The sequence below is a fragment of the Lissotriton helveticus genome, chromosome 1_1, assembly GCF_964261635.1.
Source record: "Lissotriton helveticus chromosome 1_1, aLisHel1.1, whole genome shotgun sequence".
Taxonomy (NCBI): Eukaryota; Metazoa; Chordata; class Amphibia; order Caudata; family Salamandridae; genus Lissotriton; species Lissotriton helveticus.
In genome coordinates, this window is record NC_136057.1 from 104,258,491 (window position 1) to 104,279,009 (window position 20,519).

General features: G+C 47.5%; 1 protein-coding gene and 1 long non-coding RNA gene across 2 annotated transcripts in view; both read right to left on the reverse strand.

Annotated features, from left to right (window-relative positions):
* The window catches only part of LOC144759149 (uncharacterized), a 51,371-nt gene extending 39,897 nt beyond the window's left edge, over positions 1–11,474 (reverse strand). The window contains exon 1 of the mRNA XM_078646470.1: positions 9,879–11,474. Coding sequence (XP_078502596.1) covers positions 9,879–11,474 — 1,596 coding nt within the window. The remainder of the gene's footprint in view (positions 1–9,878) is intronic.
* Positions 11,475–12,488: 1,014 nt separating this feature from the next.
* LOC144767969 (uncharacterized) overlaps positions 12,489–20,519 on the reverse strand; it is an 82,539-nt gene continuing 74,508 nt past the window's right edge. The window contains exon 3 of the long non-coding RNA XR_013598401.1: positions 12,489–13,149. This is a non-coding gene — a long non-coding RNA (uncharacterized LOC144767969). The remainder of the gene's footprint in view (positions 13,150–20,519) is intronic.

A 20,519-nucleotide genomic window follows, 5' to 3' on the forward strand; every position in this document is an offset into this window, starting at 1 on the left:
TGATACCCTACGTTCTGGTACTCCTGCGAATACTATTACAAAGAGGCTGGCCTCTGGTGGTAGGTTTATATGTGGGAGGGGGCTTTCTGGGCTATGGAATGGGTCACAGTCCTTGTGGAATGTGCTTGAAGGGTCATTACTAGGTGGTGGTCTTCCTGGCCCCTTTGTATAAATGTTTGCTGGGGGCCATTTACTATATTTTTAGTGCCCGTCTTTTGGTTTAATCCCCTTCCCACGTCCTGAGGAAGTTCTGGGGTGTTATGTACCTCGGCAATCGTGTGTTGGATGTTATTAACACAACTATTAATACTTGCTTTTTTATCAGTAGCCACACTCTTGGGTTGATTAGGTTGATTAGGACATGGAGGAGAATTCTTACATATCAGATCTATTGTCTTGCCTTGTTTGTTTAAGTCATTGGCTATTTTATCCACCCTGCTTACAATTGGTTTCAACTGGGCGATAATGAATTTTCCATGTGTTTCTTGAATTCTCCTAGAACCTCCTCAATCCAGCCTGACGGATTTTCGCTTGTGTGCACTCTATTGTCTATCATGGTAGCCTCTTGTCTCTTTTCAGGACGACCAACTCCTCTCAGTGATTTATTTTTCCTGTGGTGTCCCTTACTCTTCCTCTGTTGTTTGGGTTGACTTTGGGTGATAGGGCCACTGTGCTCTAAATTTTCTACCCCAGCGAGTGGTATGTGTTGGGCGCAGGGAACACCCTCTAGTGGGTTACTAGTCGAGAGTATATTTCCCGACATATTGGGACTATCAGCTAGTATTTGGTCCCTAAGTTGTGGTGGCTGCTATAAGAATGGGTGAGGCGGATAGACTCCTTTCCATTCGATTTATCTCCCCCGATACCTTCCTTAACATCAAATCAATTGCGGTAGTTTTTTTTATTTTAATAGTGGGTGCAGTATTTGTTTCCGCCATGGTTTGTGTTGGGTTTTGGGCTAGATGTGCTCTGCTCGTAGCCGAGCGTGTTTTAGGGGGATTTGACATAGTGAGTCTATTATTGGCTAGCTCTTTTCCCTCCCCTGAGTGCAGTCCTAAGTTCCTTCTTGTAAGTGACTACACAAACCTATAAGGGCTATACTTGCCCCTCGCCCAGTTCGTCGTCTTGGGAAAATAAATGTCAATGTGTTCTGTAGCCCTGGCGAGCAGATAACCAGTCCAGTTTAACAGTACCTGTCACGATAGCAATATCAGGGGGGGTGGCCCGTCCCGTCCCTGGTCGTCCACAGACGGCCCGCCCTCTGCCCGTGCTCCGCCCGGCGTCGCCCGCGTGCATCCCGCGACGCGGTAGGAGCGTTGCTTCTTTATGCGCCTCCGGGCGCGGTTCCGTGACGCTGCAGGCGGCGTCCCCGAGTCCCAGCAGAGGACCCTGGGAGATGTAGGCAGGCAGGCTGGTTTGCACTGAATGCTCCCTCCACTCGGCGGCCGCGATGGCAAAGGCGGCGGCGGGGGAGAGCAAAGCAAAAAGCGAAGGTACGTGGAGTCCAGGCGGCCTTTGAGGTGAGTCTGGAAATGCCCCCAATCGTTTGTTAGGCCCCGCTCCCCAGCAGGAGAGTTGCTTCTTTATGCGCCTCCGGGCGCGGTTCCGTGACGCTGCAGGCGGCGTCCCCGAGTCCCAGCAGAGGACCCTGGGAGATGTAGGCAGGCAGGCTGGTTTGCACTGAATGTTCCCCCCACTCGGCGGCCATGATGGCAAAAGCGGCGGCGGGGGAGAGCAAAGCAAAAGGCGAAGGTACGTGGAGTCCAGGCGGCCTTTGAAGTGAGTCTGGAAATGCCCCCAATCGTTTGTTAGGCCACTTACAGAGGATAGCAGTATGGAAAGCGAACTACAGGATCTAGCTCCCAGGAAAAAAGAAGTGGCGCATTGGTATAACCATCTTTTGGCAGCTACAGAGAGAAAGATGGATCAACCATACAGAATCTGTGAGAACTACTTGCCGAGTGAGGAGTTGGAAACTGTATGGCATGTATCTTTAAATACTCTTTACCCCTGATTAAATCTGCTGCACTGAGAAAAAAAACACTTTTTTAGACTCCATAGAATCTATTGGTCTCCCCTTAAGCTAGCCAAGATAAAGGGAGGTGGAGAAGCCAGCTGTATGAGATGCGGCCTTCAGAATGCAGATGATGTCCATGTATCCGCATCCGGTTTCACGATACAAGAATGTTGGACATATGTGGGTAAGATTATCTCTAGAGCCCTGGGTCGCATCGTGGAGGTAAGCCCAACTCTTATACTATTTGGTTTTACTCCTGCACTGGGGGGAGCTTCAGACCCGATAGGGCCCCAACAAAAACTGGTGTTTTACTTAATTTTGCTGGCTAGTAGGGAGATTTGTAAAGCTTGGCGCCAGACAACATCTCCTACTTGGAATGCTTGGTGGAGTTCTGTTAGAACCAATAGGATCAAGGCCGCATTAATCTCCTCTATCCACAATGGATCTGATCTCTTCAGTTACTGCCGATGAGGTTGACTCTGTACAGTAGTAGAGTCTAAACCCATGTTGAGCAGGATCCAGACAGTCCGTATTTTCAAAGAAGGAAGTGACCTCATGATTCATGGCCTTTTCTAAAATGTTAGTAGGAAGAGGAAGAACCAATCTGGGTCTGTAGTTCTTTACATCTGAGGGATCGAGGGAAGGAGTCTTTAGAAGTGGCAAAATAGATGCCTTTTTCCAAGCAACTGGGAAAAAAAGGACTTCAGCACCATTGTAATAACAAAGTGAGATGAGCAGAAATGGTAGATGAAACCGGATGGAGGGCAAGAATCTGCAGGGCTCCACATTTCATAGTGTTGATAAGATTAGAGACTTTCTCTTCAGAAAGTGGGGTGAATGTACTCATTACCAGGAAATGGTAAATTAGTTTATTCACCATACGTTCCTCCACTGTATCTGTCCCTAAAGATTATCTAGGAATATTTTATTAACTTTGGAAAAAAGAATTCGGCTACTTCATCACAACTTTTTGGCTGGGAGTTACTAAATTTTTATAACCAAAGGATGAAAGTGATTTAACTGTGTTGAACAATAGGCTGTTACTCTTCCTCCAAAATTGTCATTGGTGCCTACATTTTCTTTTTACATTTCTCGAGATCATAGGAGTACCATGGTGTGGAAGACGCAGACATATGGTTAATCTTCAATCTAAAAGGCCCTACTTGACAAACTGTCTGGTAACAATGTGCGAGGTGATTAGCCTTAAGTAGCTCAAGACTTTCACTGATCAGAAGTGCCACTCCCTTCAGAAAAGGTTGAAGACCCCTGTTGTAAACACTTAATATCCCCAAAATCAAATAATTTGAAAAATGCAAAAAAAACAGAACTGTGCTACAAAACAAAGAGTTTCCATTGGGCCAATCCTGTGAAAGGGGGCTTGTTTTTATACTTGCAACAATTGTCTAGGAAAGATAGGATAGGCATGATGCAAATTGTGAAAGAGAGAGGGCACATGTTACTTCCACCCTTTTCAAGTGGGAGTTCAAAAATATGGATCCAGCCCACAAGGTTCTGAGTTTCCCAGAAGTGTACTGAACCCCAGACTGACCGGAGTCTTGAAGCAACATGGGTATATTGTAGTTACAGCCCAAGAGCTCTAGAACCAGCAGAATCTAGCATCCAAGACTCTACACAAGAACAAATAGGAGTTAGAATAGCCTTGCCTTTTCCATGTCACCCTACCCCGCAGCACTGCCCCCAACCCCACCACACTAACCTTGAAAACCATTGCCCCTTGCCCCAAAACACCACCATCATCTGTTCCCACAAAACACTGGCCCTTTCTGATCGCCCTAAAACTAATCCCCCACACTGCAACCTATCCTCAAAACACTATATGGCTACACTGTCTGCTTCTGCCATAACGCTGCCCTCTAACCTGCCATCCCCACCCAAACTGACCCCTGCCCTACCATTGTCCCTATTGCCAAACTGTTGGACTTGGCCCTTTAAGCAGGTTCACCCCTGAACTTTTTGCCTTGAACTCTGACCTGATGTTAGTTGATTTGCGGCCTCTGCGCACTTTAGCACTGTGGCCCAGTGTAAAGTGTGTGCGCTCTCTGAGTGCATGTGGTGAGAATGGCATGCCCTCCCATAGGAATGCATGGGAGATATGAATGTCCATGATAATTTCTGATGTGAGAGGAGTGTAGGGGCAAGTTATGGTATGTGCAGACTCTAGAGATTAAATGCTACACAATGGTGTGCGCTGATTTAATGTGACTAGTGGAGAAGTGACACTTTTAGAAGTTGGCTTTTCTGTGTGCAGTGAATGTGAATTGACTGTCTGGCTTGTGATTGACAGGAGCTGGCTGGTGTGCTTGGCTCCAGGAGCCAGGATGGGTCTGCCCGGTGGTGAATAGGGAGATCTGCATGTAGATGGGAGGGAGGAGTTGCATCTGGGACCTAAATAGGGCTGGGCCTTCCTTCCACAATGTTGGCTCCACCTCCTGTGGTGCGTCTGATGTCCCTGGTTTCGAAAGGAAGTCCCGCGCTCGCCGCCGCCCGAAGGACAATGCTGGCGCCTGCCTGTGCAGGGCTCCCATTGCTGAGGGAGAGCCCCCCGTGCAGCAGGACTGCTTTAAAGTTCATGGATTCATCCTGGCATGTGGGAAATACTCACAAGGTGAGGAATCTGCAGGTAAAGGAGTATCCACCAGAAAGAGCGTTACCGAAGGTAAGTAACTGGTATGTTAGGTTTTCCTGCTTTCGTATACGGTGAACTCCGCTGGCAGAGTTATCCGTAATCAGCGGAGCTTGCGGAGTTCCTAAAAACTCTTCGCTGTGGAGCGTACGAGGTTTTTTTCCACGCTCGTGCTCTTCAACGCCATGTACTGGAGCGAGGAAAATCCACCTCCTGATGGGATTTTTCCTTGCTCGCGCTTGTCAAGGTCTAGTTGGCGAGCAAAAATCAACTTCCTGGCGAGATTCGTCGTCGGATTTCTCAATGCGAGTAGTCGCGGCAGGATACAACCACTCGCGTTGAGAAACCTTCCTTCGCATTAACAAAGCTGCCGCTCGAGTAGAAGCAGCTACACCCTCTTGCGCTGCACATGGTGCCATTCACGATTAATTTTACAGGGTGGGACTAACAATCGGAGATCAAAATCCCCACGAACTGCATGACCTTAACACACTCCGCTGCTCGCAGAACTCCGCGTAGAGCGGTTGAGTTTTTTTGACACTTTGCGGAGTTCTTCATTGAGGAACAACGCCTAGGCCTAATCTTATCATGAAAATCTAGATTTCAGTCATATGTTAAGAAACAAGGGTGGGCGGAGAAAATTTAAGACATTAATATTGTGAATTTTGTAGTAATTAGTTGATTTTTGCAAGTACTAACACTTCTCTTTGTCAAGTAAAGACCTTGAGAGTTTTGTAACTTTCAGATAGTCAAATTGTGGATTTTGATGCAATTAAAACATTTTCAAGGCCTGAAATTGCTTTGAAGGTTGCATGCGGGCAGCCTAAGTTATCCTGCAAGAAATTCTTGATTAATCCTATTGCAACTACAATATGTGCTCTCTCATGTGAAGTCGGGTTGTTAGAAGCTTTTCTGCAACACAAGATATGCCTTACTTTTCACCTTGTGTGGGTGCATTTCTCATGTTTAGTGAGATCTCCTTTCTGGGTATAACGTTTCTGGCTTTCCCCTCCTGTATAAGGCTTTAGTCCAGTGTGAATTCTCTCATGTGAAGTGACATTGTATTTGCGATTAAACCTTATCTGACATTCAGAACACACATAAGGCTTTTTTCCCCCGTGTGAGTTCACTCATGACAAGTGAGAAGTCATTTGTGACCACAACTTTGCTTGCATTTCGAGCACTCATAAGGTTTTTCCCCAGAGTGTGATCTCTCGTGAAGCATAACTCTGTCTTTCAGATTCAAGCTTTTATGGCAAAAGGATTTTCTCCAGTGTGGAGTTTCTCATGGTGAGATAGCATTTTTCTCTGCAGCTTTTCTGGCATTCAGAGCACTCATAAGGTTTTCAATAGTATGGAGTCGCTTATGGTTAGTGAAATGAATGAAATGAAAAGAATCTTGTATCGCGCAACTAAGCCCGAAGGCATCAAGGCGCCTAACAGCAAAACCATAAGAACAAAAGGAGAACAGTAACTACGGGTACGCCCTTGCAAACAACCATGTTTTCAATGCTTTCCGAAAAAGCAAAACGGAAGACTGAGATTTAATTTCACAAGGAAGGGTATTCCATAACTTCGGGGCAATTGAAGAGAAAGCCCTACCGCCCCATTTATTCCTACGGAAGCGGGGTACAACCAGCAGGTTCTTTGAAGAGGAGCGTAAGTCTCTGCCCGATATATAGGGTAGCAGTAGTTTCTTAACACACCCTGCCCCCTTACCAGAGAGTGCACTATAGGTCAGGCAGAGCGTTTTAAAGATGATCCTCAATTCAATAGGAAGCCAGTGTAGGGCCTTCCTAGCTGCTGTTGCTGACGCTAATCTGGGGGAACCCAGAACAAATTTCGCTGCCGCATTTTGGGCTGTCTGAAGACGCTGTATCAGGCTCTTATTCATGCCGGTATATAAGGCGTTACAGTAATCAAGTCGCGAAGTGACAAGTGCTACCACCACTTGCTTCCGCGCCTGAGGAGACAGGTAATGTTTTATTTTTCGGAGTATTTTAATAATACCCCAGCAGGCAGCAACAGTTCTGTTGACCTGCAGGGTCATGGAGAGGGCGGGATCAATCAATACTCCCAGGTTCCGTGCCGACTCTGTAGGAGTAGGACAGGTCCCCAAGGAAGGCGGCCACCATTCAGGTGACCAGATGTTGTTGTTTGGGCCGAACACCAAGATCTCAGTCTTCTCACCGTTCAACTTTAGTGAATTGTAAATCATCCACTGGGACACTGCTTCCATGCAGTTCCTAAAGTTGAACGGTGAGGAGTTATTCAGGTGGGAGAGGGACACCAAGATCTGTGTGTCATCAGCATACGAAACTACCTCCATCCCAAAAGATCTAACCAACCTGGCAAGCGGGGTCATGTAGATGTTAAACAGGGTCGGACTTAACGCCGACCCCTGTGGGACCCCACATTGCACAGGTAGGGATGGAGATAGAAACTCTCCCACCTTAACCCTCTGTTCCCTCTGGTCCAAGAAGGAGGCCAGCAGACTCAGAGCCGCCCCTTCCACCCCTATCTCCCTCAGGCGAGATGTTAAAACCGAAGGGGATAGGGTGTCAAAGGCGGCTGTCAGGTCCAAAAGGACCAAGACGGTGGTATGACCCTGGTCTACCTCCGTACGGATGTTATTCAGAACGACCGTGAGGGCTGACTCAGTGCTATGATGCCTCCTAAAGCCATGTTGAGATTGATCCAGGAGACCCGAGGAGTCAAGAAAAGCCGACAGATGTTGATTTAGATAAGTCTCCATCATCTTTGCGGGAGCTGGAAGCAAAGAGATGGGGCGATAGTTCTTGAGCACCTCAGGATCTAGTGTAGGCTTCTTTAGGAGGGGCTTAACCACCGCACTCTTCCATTGAGATGGAAAAGTGCCCTCTCTTATAGCCCTATTCATGATTTCCAGCAGGAAGGGCAGTAAGGAATCTCTGCACTCCTTCAGGACTTTAAGGGGGCATGGTCCAATGGGGACCCTGACCTTATCTTACTAAAGAGCAGGTCAAGCTCCTGATAAAATAAAGGCAGAAACTCGGACAAAGTCATGGAGGTGGTAAATAGAGCCTCCTTCAAGAGCAGAGAGGAGGGGACCAGCGGAGGAGGGGTGACTGATCTTTGTAGTTCAAGATTCGAATAGATTTCTGCGATCTTCGAGTGGAAGAATCCTGCGATTTTATCACAGAATTCCTGGGTGCTTACGACAGGGTCCGGCAACTGTAACGTACAAAGCGAGTCCACTATTTTAAAAAGATCTCTGGGAGAGGAAAGAGCCATTGTCAGGTTAGCAAAGTACTCTTGCTTCACTCTGATGATCTCCGTCTTGTACTCCTTGAGGAGTTTCTTGTGTTTATCCCTCTTCTTCATATTCCAGCTTGTCCGCCAAACCCTTTCTTGCTACCTGCACCCCTGTCTCATGAGCCTAAGAGGCTCTGAAAACCAGAGTGCCGAGGGTTTCTTTCTTGCAGAGTAGCAAGAAGAAATAGGAGCTAGCACGTCAACTGCTGAACTAATGGCTTTAGACAATTCCGAAGCAGCTATACTGACATCCTCAAAAAGATCAGCATTGTAATTTTGCATCAGTGGTGCCAGCGTGGCGCTCGTGATTTTCCTGAGATTCCTCCTAGATATAGTTTGACTGGGGACACCAGTCTTTGCAGGCATCAAGGCGACCCGAAACTCCAAAGGGACGGCAAAATGATCGGACCAGGCTAATGGGATGGGATCGCCTATTTTGAGCCTATCATCATTAGAAAAAACCGCGTCCAATATATGGCCCGCCTGATGAGTAGGCTGTTTGACAAGTTGCACGAGATCACATGCAGATACTGAGTCTAAAAGGGCCAAGGAATCTTTAGAATCAGGGTTATCTAAGTGATAGTTTAAATCACCCAAAACGGTCAGATTGGCAGATCCGAAATAGGGCTCTAGGATGTTAAGAAGAGATTGACTAAAATCTGTCCTGGGCCCAGGAGGTCTGTACACCAGGATGCCCACAAAAGGAGCAGCATCGGGAGATTTTGTAAGAAAATGGAGGGCTTGAAAAAGGTCGGTGGGCCTGGAGAGTTGAGTGGTGTGACAAGTATGGGAGGTCTTGTAAAGGATTCCAAGGCCGCCTCCTCTACGCCCCACTCTATCCAATCTGGATAGAGAATATCCTTCCGGCACAGCCTCTACCAAGTCAGGACCAGAGGACTCAGTGGCCCAGGTTTCGGTAAGGAACACCCATATGGGCTTTCTTGCTGTGACAAAATCACGAAAAGCGATGTTATTTTTCACTAGAGATCTAGTGTTAATCAGAAAGCCCGAATCTTTCAGGGGAGGCAACGTAGAAGAAGTGGCAAGGACAGGGGGGGCCTAGTAGAGCAAACTTTCGAGAGCTTACCACAGATGTTCGAACAGTTGCAGTAGAAAGCGTCTCGAAGAGTCTCCGGAGAGCAAGAAAAATGGCATGGTACTCGTGCAGGTCTCAGACGGGTGAGATCCTGGTAAGAATACAAAGGACCTGCCAGAGACATATCAGATACAGCCAAGGACCGGAGTCTCCCGCCCTATTAGCCCGTCCTTAGCGCGGACGGGCTGGACTCTGGCGTGACTCTGGCGTTACTACGGCGTTACTACTGCGCAAAAGCTGCGCGCAAGCGCTGCGCGTAATAGGGGCACCTTTATATGCAGGTCAGCGTGTCCTTGTGACAGCTGGTCTGCTAACCCAAATGGCGCCGCCAGGCGTCCAAGTCTACCCCCAAGATGGCCGCCAAAAGCGTGAGGTGACTCGAGGGACCCGACAAAGCGCGGTGCTAGTTACAATTATAGTGCAGGTGGAGGGACTACTCGGTGCGAGTAAAAACAGGGTAAGAACAAATTAAATTAAACAAAATAGAAAAACGGGAATTTTAAAACACAATTGCGTTGGCAGCTAGTTCGCCCTGCAGCGCGCTATCTGCTGTTTTGTCCAGGCGTACGGGGAGATACTAACCTAGTGAGGCTGTACCTATCAAATAGGAATTTCTGGCATTCACAGCATAGGTAATGTTTTTTCCCTGTGTGTGTCTGCTCATGTAGAGTGAGATTGTGTTTAAAATTGATGCTTTTCTGGCACTTGGAGTCCTGAAGTATTTTTGATGGTGTGTTTTCTTATGGTGCATGTAACCATCTCTACCGCTGATTCTTTTCTGACATTTAGAGCACTGATAATGTTTTTCCCCCAGTGTGGATTCTCACATGTGCAGTGAGATTAGATTTACGGCTGAAATATTTTTGGCATTCGGAGCACTGATAAGGTTTTTCCCCAGTGTGGGTTCTTATATGGTGAGTCAGCTTGGTTTTTTCACTGAAACATTTGTGGCATTCAATGCACTGATAAGGTTTTTCCCCAGTGTGGGTTCTTGTATGCCGAGTGAGTATTCTTTTTTCACTGAAACATTTCTGGCATTCAGAGCACTGATAAGGTTTTTCCCCAGTGTGGAATCTCACATGTGCAGTTAGAAGTGATTTAAGTTTGAAATCTTTTGGGCATTCAGAGCACTGATAAGGTTTTTCCCCAGTGTGGAATCTCACATGTTCAGTTAGAAGTGATTTAAGTTTGAAACCTTTTGGGCATTCAGAGCACTGATAAGGTTTTTCCCCAGTGTGGGTTCGTATATGCAGAGTGAGACGGAGTTTGTTTTTGAAACATTTCTGACATTCAGAGCATGGATAAGGATTTTCCCCAGTGTGGGTTCTTATATGGTGAGTGAGCTTGATTTTTTCACTGAAACATTTGTGGCATTCAATGCACTGATAAGGTTTTTCCCCAGTGTGGGTTCTTGTATGTCGAGAAAGACTTCCTTTGTCACTGAAACATTTCTGGCATTCTGAGCACTGATAAGGTTTTTCCCCAGTGTGGACTCTCACATGTGCAGTTAGAAGTGATTTACGTTTGAAATCTTTTGGGCATTCAGAGCACTGATAAGGTTTTTCCACAGTGTGGATTCTCATGTGCCGTGTGAGATTACTTTTTATACTGAAACATTCCTGGCATTCAGAGCACTGATAAGGTTTTCCCCCAGTGTGCTTTTTTATATGCAGAATGAGATAGCGTTTTTCAATGAAACATTTCTGGCATTCAGAGCACTGATAAGGTTGTTCCACAGAATGGGTTATTGCATGTTGAGAAAGACTTTGCTTTTTACAAAACCTTTTCTGGCATTCAGAGCACTGATAAGGTTTTACCCCAGTGTGGATTCTTGTATGTTCAGTGAGTCTGAATTTTACACTGAAACATTTCTGGCATTCAGAGCACTGAAAAGGTTTCTCCCCAGTGTGGGTTCTTATATGATGAGTGAGAGTGTTTTTGTCAATGAAACATTTCTGGCATTCCGAGCACTGATAAGGTTTCTCTCCAGTGTGAGTTATTCTATGCCGAGTGAGACAGGTTTTGGTTCTGAAACATTTCTGGCAATCCGTGCACTGATAAGGTTTTTCCCCAGTGTGGGTTAATACATGTTGAGAAAGATTTTTTTTTGTCCAAAACCTTTTCTGGCATTCGGAGCACTGGTAAGGTTTTTCCCCAGTGTGGGTTAATACATGTAGAGAAAGACTTTGTTTTTTACAAAACCTTTTCTGGCATTCAGAGCACTGATAAGGTTTTTCCCCAGTGTGGGTCCTTGTATGTACAGTAAGGTCTCTTTTTTCACTGAAATTTTTATGGCATTCAGAGCACTGGTAAGGTTTTTCCACAGAGTGGGTTAATACATGTCGATATAGACTCGCTTTTAAACTAAACCTTTTCTGGCATTCAGGGCACTGATAAGGTTTTTCCCCTGTGTGGATTCTCATATGCTCAGTGAGATAAGATTTATCTCTGAAACTTTTTTGGCATTCAGAGCACTGAGAGAGGGTTTTCCCAGTGTGCATTCTCTCAAATTCAGTGAGATGTGATTTATGGCTGAATCTCACATGTCGATACAGACTCGCTTTTAAGCTAAACCTTTTCTGGCATTTAGAGCACTGATAAGGTTTTTCCCCAGTGTGGATTCTCATATGCTCAGTGAGATAATATTTATCTCTGAAACTTTTTTGGCATTCAGAGCACTGAGAGAGGTTTTTCCCAGTGTGCATTCTCTCAAATTCAGTGAGATGAGATTTATGGCTGCATCTTTTTTGGCACAGGTAACTTTTTTCCCAAATTTGGGTTATTTTGCTTTGATTGAGGCGGGTTTTAACACTGAATTTGTTCTCACAGCCCGTGTTTTTATAAGGTGTATTCCTAGAGTTAATATCTCTACATTTAGTTTTCTCTTGCTTATATGCCACGGTAAGAGTGAACCCGATTTTAGAATCGGGCTTGTTTAGATAATGTTCAGCATTTATCTCTAAAAGAAATTGTGTGTAATCTTCTTAACACTTGAATTGTCGTAAAATATGTCTGAATGCAGCCCTTTAAAACCTGTCGAAATGTTATAGCAGATAACAGTCTTTTGGTTATAGCCTCTGCGGCAACAACTTATTTTGTGACCGAAGTTTTACTCAAATCTATTTGTATAGGTTCTTAGCAATGCAGTGATAAGGTGTTAGTCTGATATTTAATGATTAAACTGAGAAGTACCTTTTTGCACTGGCGTAATGGCAGTAACTGAGAACATTAGAACATGCAAAGTAATATTGTGGCTCACCAGTCGCAGAACATCAGTTCCTTTTACCCTTTCTATGTTTGGTGTAAGGTTAAGGATTGTAGTTCTGAAGACGAGGATTTATTTACATTAGCTATAGCGCAACGGTGCTCTCTTAATCCATTTTTATATTTAACAGTTTTACATATCACTCCTGCACAACAGATAATGTTGAGGCGATTTACATAGAATTACAGAACAGTACACAATAAAAAGGAAACAATCTGAGATGGTCATGAACACAATAAAGTGGTGAAATTTTAAGTTTTTCGCCAGAGTGAGCAGAGTGGGTCGAGGTGTTATATCCAAAGGCATATAGTCGCAAACTTGCGCAACGGGTTAAAAACGGTTGTTGAACAAAGGTGATTTTCCAATCTTTTGGTTGTTAGCGTGTCAGCTTCGGAGTCTTCTTTCAGTGTCTTTTCTTTGATGGTTGGCAGAAGAAACCTTTTGTTATATCTTTCTTTTATGCAGTGTGTGCTGCCACTCTGGAATTACATGATGCTTTAGGTCATGCGTGCTTTAGATGAACGTTATTCTGTCATGCTGAGGCAATTTGTCTTTCTGATAATATTTCAGATGAGGATGTGGTGATTGGTCTTTCTGGCATTATTTCTGATGCGGTGTGGACATATATGACTTTGCTCTGGGTTAATGAAATGCAGAATTAGAGACTTACAGGCATAGTACTTTCCTCAGCTCCCACTTCCTCGCCACACCTAGATTTTGGAAATTGTTTAAACTTAGAATGCTGGATGTTTTTCAAAATAATCCTCCTCATGTCACTAACATTCAGTTGGCTAGTGCTAAATCTTGCTTTCTTCGTCCGTAATTTCAATCACCTATAGTATTAAAATTAAATAGTTAATACATGTAAATTTCCCCAAAAATAATTTGCAAGCCATATCAATGCAGAATTGCAGAATTTTGAAAAAGTTGTGCTATTCTTCAGACAGAGCAGAGTGTAGAATGGTAGCCTGAGAGTACTTGGATGTAGGAGTGAGGATTTGTAGAATTTCCAACATTTTATTAAGCTCACAAAGGATACATGTACCCTATGGACTTGTAACATAGAATCCCAAAAGCAGAAATTAAAGTCAAATGGACTGGCACCAAACAGATATTTAAAATAGAATACTATTAATGAATTTTTAATGTAGATTTCTAGGATGGGAATTTCCCCTCTACGGACAACAGGCATTTCCCCCTGCCCTGAGTTACCACCTACTTGTATCTGGTATCCTGACTTTTGAGCTCTGGCCTCTGCCGCACGCAAATCTATTGTGTATTGCGAGGACAATGCCTAGACCTATCCCTCAACTATGTATGAATCAAGGGCAATGAAATTAAGGAGTACTTTCAAGTGTTCATTTTATTCCACCTGATTATCAGTTGTTAGGCTTTTCTGCACCTGGATTTACCGGGTGCAGAAAAACAGGACACGATTTTTTTCCAGACAGAAAAATTGGACAGAAAAGACCCACAAGACTCTGGGTGCAGCAGAAGCAGCCAAGACTTATGCTGTTTTCTTACTAACTGGGGGAGCTTCTGTTTCTAATCTCTTTGGGGCAAACACTCGATCACTGGCGACCTCCTACCTGCATTGACGCGCCGCCAACACTGTGGGCCATCGCCTGCTGGTCTCCCCCGCCGCCGCTGCCAGAAACACCACGCGGCCGCCGAGGGGGGAGACTACAGCCCCAGAACTCTCTCTGCTGCATCACCCCACCCACCTCCGCCCACTTCCGCGCCCGGAGGCGCTCAAAGGAGTGGCGCTCCCTCTGTGGAGCGGGAGCTTCGGTTTCTAATCTCTTTGGGGCAAACACTCGATCACTGGCGACCTCCTACCAGCATTGACGCACCGCCAACACTGTGGGCCATCGGCTGCTGGTCTCCCCCGCCACCGCTGCCAGAAACACCACGCAGCCGCCGAGGGAGGAGACTACAGCCCCCAGAACTCTCTCTGCTGCATCACCCCGCCCACCTCCACCCACTTCCGCGCCCGGAGGCGCTCAAAGGAGCAGCGCTCCCTCCGCGTCGCGGGACGCGCGCGGGAGGCACGGGCTAAGCCCGGGCAAAGGGCCGGCCATCTGTGGCCATTCAGGGCCAGAGGAGGCTGGGCCGGGCCACCCCCTTAAGACTCTCCACGGGATCTGCCTATTGTTGGCAAACGTTCCAGGGGGGACAGACATCTAGCAGTCTCCGGAAGGGCAACTGATTGACAGCTCATTTGTCCGTGGAGAGATTACTTAAGGTACTGCTTCTTGTCATTGGAGTAAAGCTAGGATTCTTTCTAGACCCGAGTATGGCGAACTGTAAACCCACACAGACCAGGGTGGGGGGAGGAGTGAAGGGGACCCTGGACGCTTTTATATTGAGAGCAGAGTCCCTTCTCACACATGAAATACAGTTGACTGAAAAGCGATTGTCCTTGCACACCTTGATTGCACGGAAACGATCCTCTTTGGGCAAATTAGCGGCTTGCCCCTCCCCCAGAGTTGACACCCCCTCAGATCAAGCAAACACTGTACACACTACATCTACTCAATGCACTAAGGCACAAGTTCACACCAACTCGCTAGAACAAAGGTTTGGCGAGTTAGCCAAATCAAATGAGCAGACGGGAAGCGATTCAAACCTAGTACAAACGCCTATGGGCGAAAGAAATGGGCATGCGGCCATACCCTCAGGGTCACTGGAGATGAGTGAATTGGGGGAAGGGATAGCCCTAGTAACATTGGATATGGGTGAATCAGATTCCTCACAAGGGTCAGTTAGGGAAGTGGTGACACGCTCCAAAAAGTTCCTACTCACTACAAACTCCGCCCCTATAGTTGCCCCACCAGTTGTCTTCAGGGCTACTGGTAACTCAGCTAAGGGAGGGTCACACACAACAAGACCCAAAATTACAACCAAACGGAAAGGGGGGACAAGACTAACAAAGATGGGGGGGGCCGCGAGCACAGCATGTCAAAGTTGCCCAAATTGTGGAGGAGTGGATTAGTCCCAGGGAATTGTTACGGCTCTAGAGTTAAAGCTGGAATCACTTTTAGTCGCACAACTAGGGCCAGTGCTCGAAGAAATAAATAGATTAGAGGGGAAAATATGCAGGATACTAGATCAAGAAAGGGGACAACCCACCGCGACTAGTGTAAGGGCGGCGGATGAGAGGACAGGGTCCTTGCCTTGCCTGGAGCCAGTTAACAGCAATAAGGGAATAGGGGAGGGGAACTCTAACGTTGGCAAGCCTATATGTGGGAACGAGGTAGCCAAGGAGGGACAAAGGGAAAACACTAGGAACCAATTAAGCTCGGGGCCAAGTAATACTTCCAATCCCTTTACAGCTACCACACATAATGGGGAGAGAAAGACTGTCACTATTCCAATCCCAATCTCATCTGACCATGCACGTAGTACCCAGGGTCTACAGACCTTGGATCTACCGCCGGCATCCTGTCCCTACACTATAGTACTGACAGGGTTTCCAACATTGAGCCAGGATAGAGAAGAAACAACAAGAACCCAGATTAACAAGGCAGCACACTGGATGGTCAAAAACATTAACGGAAGTACATTCCATCATAGCCACATTCTCATGGCACGGAGGGTGGCTTGGATAGGAGCTAATAAGAAGAAGTTCGCGGGAGATTGTGTAATTGTAAATTTTAGATACCAAGAGCTAGTTAGGGAGTTGCTCTCCTTAAGGCAGTGGAGCCCCAATGAGGTAGAAGGTGGCTCCTGCATCAAAATGCTGCCCTTGAGTTTTTTTTACAGGGACACAGCCAGAGAAGTAGGTAATGCAGGCTATAGGCGGCGAATGAACACCCCAGAATGGGAAGACTGGTCCAAACCAGTAACCAACAGATATGTGCCACTTGCTAATGCATTTACAATGGACGAATTAGATTGACAAGGGGAAGGGGAGGGACCTGAAGAAGCAATAATTCAGGAGAGCCCACTGAGGACTGAAGCAAAGGGAATGGTATATACAACAGAGGAAAGTAACCCAACCTCTCTGGAAGGGTGTGCGGAAGCGTGGAGGGAGGGAAATGAACTGTTGGCAAGGCGGCCGGAGACACTTTTAATATTAGGGAAGGGCACCACGGGGAATAACATGGATAACCTTACAACCAGCGAGATTAGAGCGGTCTCATGGAATATTGCAGGATTATCGGCTAAAATACAAAATGTCATGTCATGTCAAATGTCATGTCAAAGGTTCTTATATAGCGCCTTATCACCGCAAGGTCTCAAGGCGCTTTCTTTGGGAACCCGTCCTGGCTTTTTCCCTGTGAGATAACCCGTACTGGGCATCCCCAAGGTGAAAGCCAGGCATCCCGCCGCGGGGGGGCCGTAGTGGAGATTAAGCAAGCTATTGCCCAGAGTTGCAGAGTGTGAACCCGTGATTCGAGTTGGCACCGAAGCGAGAATTATCGAGTCCGTGGACATTTGGGCTCAAGACCCTGCCGCGTCGGGAATTGAACCCTGGTCCCGGGTCTGACCTCTGCTTCAGGGTCTGCCTCCTCTAACCAGTGAGCCACACTTCTCACATAAAGAATGGCTAGATTTTATCAGGAAATTTCATATCATCTGCCTTCAGGAAACCTGGGAAATCAACATCACTGCCCCTCACTTAGAAGGATATAAAATGTTTTTTGTACCCGGCACGCAAAACCACCATGGGACGCGCTAAGGGCGGCCTAAATATTTATGTGGACCTGACTATGCAAGGGACTTGGGCTGGGACTCGGAATCCATGCAGGGAATTAGGCACTGCAAGAAGGGACTAAAATTAATTTTTATTAACTTCTACAATGCAATGGTGGTGGGAAAAACCACGTTAACACTGGGGGAGCTAGATAACAGGCTGGCTGGTATACAGGAGGCAGGGGACGTATCCTCCCAGCTGATCTTGGTGGGCGATTTCAACTGCCACCCATGCCCATTCCTGAAATGGGACAGGGGAGAATGGGATTCATGCCCAACTAATAAGGGTCAATCAATCAATCAGGAGTTTGTTAAAGCGTGACTACTCACCCGTAAGGGTCTCAAGGCGCTAGGGATGGGGGGGTTTGGGGGGGTGCAGGTTCCATTCCATCAAGGAGGGGGTCTGTCGAAGAGCCAGGTTTTGATGTTTCTTGCGAAGATGGGGAGCGATGTTGTCTGTCTGAGGTGGAGCGGAAGGGCGTTCCATGCTTTGGCCGCGAGGAAGGAGAAGGAGCGGCCTCCCGATCTGGTCTTTCTGGTGCAGGGGACCACAGCGTAGGAAAGCTGGGCTGATCGTAGGGTCCTTTGGGGTGCGTGGAATTTGAGTCTGCTGTTCAGGTATGCTGGTCCGGTGCCGTGGAGGGCCTTGTGTGCGTGGGTGAGCATCTTAAAGGTGATTCTCGCCTCGACGGGGAGCTAGTGGAGTGTGCGCAGGTGCTGGGAGATGTGGCAGTGTTTTTGCAGGTTGAGGACCAGTCTTGCGGTGGCGTTCTGGATGTTCTGTAGCTTGCGGATGAGGTTTTTGTTTATTCCGGTGTAGAGTGCGTTGCCGTAGTCGAGTCTGCTGGTGACCAGGGCGTGAGTGACTGTCTTTCAGTGTTCGAGGGGGATCCATTTGAAGGTCTTACGAAGGAGGCGGAGGGTGTGGAAGCAGGAAGATGAGACAGAGTTGATCTGGCGGTCCATTTTGAGCTCGGAGTCCAGGATGATTCCCAGGTTGCGTGCGTGGTCTGTGGGGGTTGGCGGGTTTCCGAGGGCGGTGGGCCACCAGGTGTCACTCCAGGCGTCGGGGTTTGGGCCCATGATGAGTACTTCTGTTTTGTTGGCGTTTAGTTGTAGGCAGCTGTTTTTCATCCATTTGGCGACGGCTTCCATGCCTTCTCGAAAGTTGCGTCTGGCGGTGTTGGGCTCGTTGGATAGGGAGAGGATGAGCTGGGTGGCGTCTGCATATGACACGATGTTGAGTCCGTAGGTTCTGACAATGGGGGCAAGTGGAGCCATGTAGACGTTGAAGAGCGTCGGGCTGAGGGAGGAGCCCTGGGGGACTCCGCAGGTGATAGGTGTGGGGTCCGAGAGGAAAGGGGGGAGTCTGACCCGCTGCGTCCTGCTGGAGAGGAAGGAGCAGATCCATTCGAGGGCCTTGTCCTGGATTCCTGCATCGTAGAGTCTGCGTATTAGGGTGCGGTGGGAGACTGTGTCGAACGCCGCTGATAGGTCGAGGAGGATGAGGGCTACTGTTTCTCCTTTGTCCAGTAAGGTGCGGATGTCGTCTGTTGCGGCGAGCAGGGCGGTTTCCGTACTGTGTTTTTTTCTGAAGCCGGATTGGGAGGAGTCGAGGATGTTGTGTTCTTCAATGAATGTGACGAGTTGGCTGTTGATGGCTTTCTCGATGACTTTCGCTGGGAACGGGAGCAGGGAGATGGGTCTGTAGTTTTTGAGGTCGGTGGGGTCCGCTGAGGGTTTCTTTAGGAGGGGGTTTACCTCTGCATGTTTCCAGTCGTCGGGGAATGAGGCGGTCGCCAGGGAGCGGTTGATGGTTTGGCGGAGCATGGGTGCGATGGTGTTGGCGGCTCTGTTGAAGATGTGGTGGGGGCAGGGGTCCGTGGGGGCCCCTGAGTGGATTGACTTCATTGTCTTCAGTGTGTCTTCGGTGGTGAGGGCTGTCCAGTTATCAATTGCTGGTTTCCGGGTGTCGGGGGTGGTTGGTGAGGGTTCAGTGTGTTGGTTGTCTTCATCGAAGTTGTCGTAGATGCTCATGATTTTGTGGTGGAAAAAGATGCTGAGTTTGTCGCAGAGGTCTTGTGAGGGAGGGATGTCAGTAGACTGGCTGGTGGGTTGGGCGAACTCCTTGATGATGCTGAAGAGTTCCTTGCTGTTGTGTGCGTGAGTGGAGATTCTGTCTTCAATCGCTTTTTTCCTCGTTTCTCTGATGAATTGATGGTGGGCGTTGGTGGCGGCTCTGAAGTTGCTGTGGGCTTCTGTGGATTTGGTGTTTCTCCAGGCCTTTTCGAGGCGGCGGCATGTGCGCCTGGACTCTCGAAGTTCGGTGGTAAACCATCTGGCTTTCTTGGCACGGGTATTGTTGTTTTTCTTGAGGGGGGCTATGGTGTTGGTGCTGTCCGAGATCCATCTATGCAGGGTTCGGGCTGCGGTGTTGGGGTCGTCGTTTTCCACGATGGTTGGGGTGGAGTTGTTGAGTGAGGAGGTGAGCTGGTCATCGGTGATTTTGGTCCAGTTTCTTTGTGGAAGCAGGTGCTGGTGTCTGTGGATGGTGGGTGTTCTGAAGGTGAAGTGGACGCAACGATGGTCGGTCCATGGGAGTTCGGTGGTGTAGCTGAAGGTGATGGAGCTTCCTGTAGTGAAGAGGGGGTCGAGGGTGTGTCCTGCTGAGTGCGTGGGCTCGGTCACGATCTGGCGGAGTCCAATGTTGTGGAGGTTGGCATTTAGAACACACAAAAGAGGGCAGGGAATTAAGCAAGATCCTGGGTTCACACGCCCTCATACCCACGATGCATCTTATCAAAATGGGGGGAAATAAGTCATCCCAACCTTTAAAGGTAGGGGAAGGGATACCATCATTGACTATATATTCGTAACTAACACGCTTAATTGAAGGGTTACGAATGTCAGCATAGAGGTCAGCGTTTTCAGTGACCATAACCCACTGGCATTATCCATCAGGGATACTAACCCAATGACTGAGCCCGTTCAAGGGAAATCTAGTGGCTTAGTTCAAGCCACTGATCAGGGCAGGAGATTGAGATGGAAGAACATAGATGGGGAAGCGTTTTACAGAACGCTACTCGCCAAGTCGGAAAGCCAGATTTGGAAATGCTTAGACCCAGTAGTGGAGGGGATTGATCTGATCAGCGCATTTGAGAGCACAGCGCAGCATATCGACGGGTTACTGAGGGGCAAAAAGATGAAACCTGACCCACTCCTCACTAGATGGTTTGACCATGAATGCACCCTGGCTCAGAGAGAACTGAAGCTAGCACTTAAAACCGTCCCCAAAAATAAGAGTAAAGTGGTGGAGTGCAGGGCACATTATAAAAGGGCCATTAAACAGCGTAAGACCAGGCTTCAGAATCAGGCATGGGAGACACTAAAAGATGCTGCAGAGCGCAGAGATACGAACGAATTCTGGAGAGTAATTAACCATCCTTGCTTCCAGGAATCAAATAAACCAAATGTGGTCTGTCATATTCTCCCAGAATGGTGGGAG